The following is a 7,537-nucleotide window of genomic DNA, read 5'->3' on the forward strand; positions in this document are numbered from 1 at the left end:
TCTGAAGCTTCCGACAAAAATACACGTTTAAATCCTAGTGTGACTGCGGGGCCTTACACTGGAGATTAATGTGATCTTCTGTGAGGCCCAAAATCAGAGTATTAAAGTCACCTGTATGCTCTGAGGCTGCCAGATATTTCTCTAATTAATTTGTGTTTGGATCACCGTTGTAAAAAACAAACAATATACATTTATACACACACACACACACACACACACACACATATATATATATATATATATATATATATATATATATATATATATATATATATATATATATATATATATATATCAAATATGTGCATATTTGCATATTCATATATATGTACAGCACCCTTCACTAATATTGGCACCTTTGCTAAATATGAGCAAAGAAGGCTGTGAAAAATTCTTTATTGTTTAACTTTTTGAACATTCACAACAATTCTCTGCTCTCATGGATATCAAACAATTGCAAACAAAATATAGGTTTATAAAAGCAACTGTAAAATATAGGTGTGCAACTATTATTGGCACCGCTATGAATTCATATGAGAAAAATATATTTGAAGTATATTCCCATTACTGTTTTACACTTTTTTAGTATACCTGGGTAACTAGGAACAGGAAATTGTTCAAGAATTCCCTTAGTCATTCATAACAATGGGTAAGAGCGAGGAATATAGCTGTGATGTGCAGCAAAAGGTTGTTGAGCTTCACACAATGGGAAGTGTCTATAAGAAAATAGCACAAGCATTGAAAACGCCCATTTCACTATCAGGGCAATAATTAAGAAGTTCCAGTTAACTGGAAATTTTATGAATCGACCTGGAATTGGACGCGTGTCTATATATCGTCTCAACACACTGTGAAGAGGACGGTTTGAGTGGATAAAACATCTCCAAGGATCTCAGCTGGAGAACTGCAGAAGTTAGTTGTGTCTTGGGGTCAGAAAGTCTCCAAAACTACAATCTGAAGTCACCGACATCACCACAAGCTGTTTGGAAGGATTTCAAGAAAAATGCCTCTATTCTACTGTACACTTTCCTCAGAGAGGGTTATGCCGCCCCCCTGACAGTGCAGGTGCTGCAGTTCAGAAGTATGTGGTTTGAAAAGATGCCTTGGAGGAAGCAGGTGATAGCCTTCACCCTCCCTGGCTGGTAGCAGTCATGTGATAGAGGAGATACCTGATGGGTGGGAATTGACCATGACTAAATTCGGGAGAAAATAAGGTTGAATTACCCACTGAAATAATGTGTGTGTGTGTGTGTGTGTGTGTGTGTGTGTGTGTGTGTGTGTGTGCGCGCATGTGTGGTCCTCATCTTCCTCTCTTCCTTTACCCTAGAGAAACACAGAAAGAAACAGGATCAGCTCTGAGATGAGATTTAATGTTAGCGCAGGCTTTTCTGCTGGATTTTCACTCCACACACAGATCTTTATTCCATATCACACCGTAAACATCATCACGTCTTACTCTCTCAGTGCAGCGGGAACACACACAGATCTTTATTCCATATTACACCATAAACAACATCATGTCTTGTCACACAGAGTCACTTTAAGAGTACTTGGAGGAAGAATCTCCTTCAGAGGCTGAAAAAAAAACATGTAAATCATTCAAAGTTAAAACTTGACTAAACAATATTACTAAATCCATGTACTTATGTTACTTAAGAAGTAAAGGCTTACTTACAGCTCGTGGAGGTTGGTGGAACAGACGAGAAGCCTAGGATTAGACAGGTGATAAAAATATTAAATGAAACTTCATATAAAAACATCATAAGATACAACCCTCTTCCTCCTCTCACCAGAGTTCTTCTTCTTCCAGACCACAATTCCAACAATGACAACGAGAGCAACGAGAGCCACAACTACAGCAACGATGATACTGATCGGAGCTCCACCTGATCCTCCATCTGATCCTCCACCTGATCCTAGTTCTGTTAAATCACACAGAGTCTTTATTATCTGCTGCAGAAATAAATCAGCTTTCAGTGTAAATCTGTAGTTTTATAGGAAAGTGTTTCTCTGACCAGGATTCAGGATTCGGCGCTCGCTCACAGGCAGCACCATCTTCTCCTTCTCCAAGCTGCTGTGCTGAATCACGCAGGTGTAGGTGTGTTTCTGCAGATCCACGTCCTCATGCACGTCCTCTCCGTTCTTCTGCCAGGTGATCATCACTGTTTTGGGGAAGAAACTTGTAGCACGACACACCACCTCTGGAGAGGCGGCTTCTTCCTGGAACACTGACGCTGTAGGATGAAATGCAGAGACACAGAGACATAAATATTAAAACAGTCTGTGAGATTTATTCTCATCTTTCGGATGAGTATTCCAGTAACATCTGCAATGAGAGCAAAAAGAATAATGAAACTAATCTGCATACAACCTGATCCTACACCTGATCCTCCACCTGATCCTCCACCTGATAAATCACACAGTCTTTATTATCTGCTGCAGAAATAAGTCAGCTTTCAGTGTAAATCTGTAGTTTTATAGGAAAGTGTTTCTCTGACCAGGATTCAGGATTCGAAGATCCTTCTTATGCAGCACTATCTCCTTCTCCAAGCTGCTGTGCTGAATCACGCAGGTGTAGGTGTGTTTCTGCAGATCCTCAGCTGAGACTGTCAGAATGCTTCTCTTCTGGAAGCTTCCATCCTGGTTGGGTAACGTCTCTCTGAGATCCACGTCCTCATGCACGTTCTCTCCGTCCTTCTGCCAGGTGATATTCACTGTTTTGGGGAAGAAACCTGTAGCGTGACACACCAGCTCTGGAGAAGACGAGTGTTTCTGGAACACTGACGCTGTAGGAGGAACTGCAGACACACAGAGACATATGTCAAATGTCAAAGGCACAGGACAGAAGTGTGTGTGTGTGTGTGTGTGTGTGTGTGTGTGTGTGTGTGTGTAAGATGTAGAGGAGATAAAGTGCTACACAAGGTTATTAAGATGGAGGCATGAACATTAGAGAGTGGAGTACACTTATTAGTACTGCGGTTGTTATGGAAACGGTAGTATTTGATGAATAATAACAGTGACAGAGGTGCAGGTGGACTGAGGGGTAAGAAAAAAGGTGGAGGGGTCGAACAGATGGTGGAACCCGGGACATATTACTGTGATGGAGCATCACTATTACCCAAACGCGGAACTGCTGGCCATATCCAGTGTGTGTGTGTGTGTGTGTTGTAGTTAAAGAGTGTGTGATTAATGTGGACACTATCAGACAGTGTGTGTGTGTGTTCTAGAAAAGGACAGAAACAGACGTGTGTGTGTGTGTGTGTGTGTGTGTGTGTGTGTGTGTGTGTGTGTGTGTGTGTGTGTGTGTGTGTGTGTCTGTGCAGTGCATTACGTTTCTCCTCCACATGCTCATTAGGAATAAATGAGGAAATGAGCAGCAGTGTGTGTGTGTGTGTGTGTGTGTGTGTGTGTGTGTGTGTGTGTGTGTGTGTGTGTGTGTGTGTGGGTGTGTGTGTGTGTGTGTGTGTGTGTCACAGTTACAGTAACAGGGCAGATCACACACTTTACCTTTCCTCTCCAGAGTCTCTTTGCCATAAGACAGGTGTCTGTTTATCCACTCAATACACTCTTTCTCCAGGTAGTTCTTCCACTGTATATTATAACCAGGATAATTATCCCACTTGTTCTTGGTGATCAGAGCTTGAGGTGTCGGAGCGATCCAGGTGAGAGTTTTCAGATCAAAACTGAGATAATCTTCTCCATCATAACCGAACTGACTGTATCCTCTAGTGGTGCCATCATCATCACGCTCACATCCGTACATCACCTGCACTGTGTGAACTCCTGCACACGCACACACACACACACACACACACACACACACACCACACACACATACACACACACACACAGGTGAGCAGTGATGAGGTTCAGCTGAGCTCCGTCTCCTACTACACCCTCCACTAAAACGCCACACTACACTTTACTCTTCTCTTCATTTAGTTCCTCACGTTTATATTTATTTACACTGATCTCTTTCACTTTTGTGATTTTGTCATATTAAAGACAAGATATATTTATTTTATTTTAATAAGCATTTATAAGTTTATAAAGTGACACTTCCTTTCTGTTGTACAGAAGCAGGTGTGAAGTGGAAAAAATGTAAGCGCTAATTCTAGCGGTATCGAGCTATCCTGTACGTTACAACACCGCTTTTTTAAAGATTATAAACACAATGTGTGTGAAGCAGAGAAAGTTTTGATGGAGGTCATTCTGTTCCCGCCAATGTTCACAGCGGCATCTGACGAAATACACATGCTTAAATCCTAGTGTGACCGCGGGGCCTTACAGAGGAGATTAATGTGATCTTCTGTGAGGCCCAAAATCAGAGTATTAAAGTCACCTGTATGCTCTGAGGTTGCCAGATATTTCTCTAATTAAATTTTGTTTAGATCACTTGTGTAAATATATATATATATATATATATATATATATATATAATATCTCAAATACATAACAAAAACATGTATATTTGTACAGCGCCCGTCACTAATATTGGCACCATTGGTAAATATGAGCAAAGAAGGCTGTGAAAAATTCTTTATTGTTTAACTTTTTGATCTTTTGTTCAAAACATTCACAACAATTCTCTGCTCTCATGGATATCAAACAATTGCAAACAAAACATAGGTTTATAAAAACAATTGTTAAATATAGGTGTGCAACATTTATTGGCACCCCTACAAATTCATATGAGAAAAATATAGTTGAAGTATATTCCCATTGATGTTTAATACTTTTTTAGTACACCTGGGTGACTAGGAACAGGAAATTGTTCAAGAATTCCCTTAGTTAATTAAAGTTTCCGCCAAGTCCTCTAAGGTAGGGAGTCTTTTATATTAAACACTGAGGAGAAAACTGTAACCTGCAACTTTACTAAGCGGAGCTCGTGTAGCACTGAAGCACAGCAGTGCTGTATGAGTACAAACATGTTCATATCCAAAATGCTCCACTGTGTGTAAGGGGCAGGGGAAACTCATGCTTCTGCTTAGATGTTCATATTTATAACACTCAGTTTGTGGATTTTATTTTAAATAAACAAAAACATGGTACTGAAAGTTTGCCCCACCCCATCCAATTAATTGAAAAAATAATTGGCCAACGAATCGATTATGAAAATAATTGTTAGTTGAAGCCCTAAACAAAGCACATATTTTTGATTTTATTACATTTTAGAAAAATCTGAACTTTTATGGAAACGGGGTTAGTACTCAATACAATAGTTAGAAAAGTTAGCCTGCATAATAACAAATTTGGACAATTTTGTTTTACACAATAGATTAGTGCTGCAATTATTATTTTGATAATTGATTATTCTATCAATTATTTTTTCAGTTAATCGATTAGCTGGATTATTTTTAAAAATATAATAATTACAAAAATTATTTATATAAAAATATCTCTTTTGCCATAAGGTTTTAATCTACTAACTCTACCGCAACACGACTAGCTCTCAACTAGACATAATTAAATATCTAAATGCAGTGCAACTTTACTGACGTTAATCACATAATCTCTCACAACATTGTCAAGTGTTTATGATGACTAATAGAGCATACTTTTGCATACTTCTGCATGCTTTTTTTTGGTAACTACAGTATGAATCTTATCTACGAGCCCTGATTTGTTTTTACCAGACGAATGAAAAATAAAGGCAATATAAATAACCTGCTGTCTGTCCTGCTATATGAAACACTCTGATGCTAAATTCATTTTATTTTCCACGTGTACACAAAACGAATCATTTTCAGTGTGTACAATCGACTCAGTCAAGCTTCAGTGTTGACTTTTAGCTTTCGGTGTTAGAATTAGTGAATCAACTCTTTTTGGGATCGACTCTGAAAGCAGGATGGAGACTTTATGACTTCACACAAGAAGTACTTGTCATATGTCAAGGAGGTAACGCTGGACTTCAGTTCCCGTCAGCCACTGCACTGTACTACAACATGTCACATGACCACCTGCACCTGAATCACGTTTCTGGTAACGAGCACACCTATATATAGCCATTGTTTGCACTGCTTCTCTGTCTTATGTTTGTCTTTGACTACTGTGTTCCATGGATCTTGTTTTGATCTTGTTTTGATCTTGTTTTGATCTTGTTTTGATCTTGGTTAGTTTGTTTAGTTTTTGCCATAGTATTATGCCAAGTTGTCTTAGTGTCTTTGTTTTGTTGTTTGATTGTTTATTAAACTGGCTTGAAAATCTGCGATTTCTTCCAAATCATCCTTGAAACGTGACAGAACGTAAGACCTTCAACCGAAGCAGCAGATCACAATGAAGTACTGGGGCGTCACTATGCCACCTATGTTATCGGAGTACTACGCTACGCCAACAGGACGAGGAGTACCAAGCTGAGCCACGTAAGCAGCAGGTCGCCAGGGAGTACCTGGCCTTCAATCTACCACCTATGTTCACGGAGGACTACGCCATGCCATGCCAACATGAGGAGGAGTCCGGGTACAAGTGGGAGTCTGTGGTCGGGGCTAGTACCATCTCCCACCCTCCTGCTTGGCTGAAGATGTCGCTCCGCCTTCCTGCTCAGCTGAGGACGTCGCTCTGCCTCCATGTGTGCCATATATCGTTCCCCCCTCCTGCTCCACGGAGGGCATCGTTCCCCCCTCCTGCTCCACGGAGGGCATCGTTCCCCCCTCCTGCTCCACGGAGGGCATCGTTCCCGCCTCCTGCTCCACGGAGGGCATCGTTCCACCCTTTGGCCTCATGGACAACCTTGCTCTTCTCTATGGCCTCACGGAAATCTTGGGGGGGGGTTCTGTCATATATCAAGGAGGTGACTCTGGACTTCAGTTCCCATCAGCCTCTGCACTGTACTACATGTCACATGACCACCTGCACCTGAATGACATTTCTGGTAACAAGTACACCTATATATATATATATATATATATATATATATATATATATATATATATATATATATATATATATCTCCATTGTTTGCACTGCTTTTGTCCTACGTTTGTCTTTGACTACCGTGTTCCATGTACCGTGTTGTGATCTTGGTTAGTTTATGTTTAGTTTTTGCCAGAGAATTATGCCAATTTGTCTTAGTCTCTTTGTTTTGTTGTTTTGATTGTTTATTAAACTGGTTTGAAAATCTGCAATTGCTTCCAAATCAACCTTGAAATGTTACAGTATTAAAATATTTACTGTGTACACAAATAATAAATGTAGATTTTATCTGTGCTACTAGTCAAAAAAAGAGTGAAACATTTTACATGCTAAATGATTCAAATAGCTTTGCTCTTCACTGGCAACTCAGGATACAGAGTTTAATAAACATGACCCACGTGCTACATCACACTTCCACTTTTAGCATTAGCTACAATGCTAGCCAACTTGGCTACTGCTTTTACTGTTTTTCCTCAATGTGTTGTGTCTCTCTCTCTCTCTCTCTCTGTCTGTCTCTCTGTCTCTGTGTGTGACACACACACACCCTCTCTCAATGTGTCCCTGTAGCAGCAACACACACACACACTCCACTGTGTGTAGAGTTCAGTCTGTGTGTTTATGTGCA

The 7,537-nt window shown here is 40.1% G+C and overlaps 2 protein-coding genes across 18 annotated transcripts in view; both read right to left on the reverse strand.

Annotated features, from left to right (window-relative positions):
• Window positions 1–7,537, reverse strand: part of LOC108255567 (BOLA class I histocompatibility antigen, alpha chain BL3-6) — a 135,254-nt gene that overhangs the window by 25,684 nt on the left and 102,033 nt on the right. For 7 of the 17 annotated variants that reach the window (XM_053674400.1, XM_053674415.1, XM_053674414.1 and 4 more), the window contains 3 exons: window positions 2,372–2,401; window positions 2,016–2,234; window positions 1,887–1,922 (listed from right to left, as the gene is read on the reverse strand). In XM_053674400.1, coding sequence (XP_053530375.1) covers window positions 1,887–1,922; window positions 2,016–2,234; window positions 2,372–2,401 — 285 coding nt within the window. The other 10 variants (XM_053674411.1, XM_053674408.1, XM_053674404.1 and 7 more) reach the window with 8 other exon arrangements.
• The window catches only part of LOC108261330 (BOLA class I histocompatibility antigen, alpha chain BL3-7), a 42,737-nt gene that overhangs the window by 6,332 nt on the left and 28,868 nt on the right, over window positions 1–7,537 (reverse strand). The window lies entirely within an intron of this gene.

The sequence above is a fragment of the Ictalurus punctatus genome, chromosome 22, assembly GCF_001660625.3.
Source record: "Ictalurus punctatus breed USDA103 chromosome 22, Coco_2.0, whole genome shotgun sequence".
NCBI classification, from domain to species: domain Eukaryota; kingdom Metazoa; phylum Chordata; class Actinopteri; order Siluriformes; family Ictaluridae; genus Ictalurus; species Ictalurus punctatus.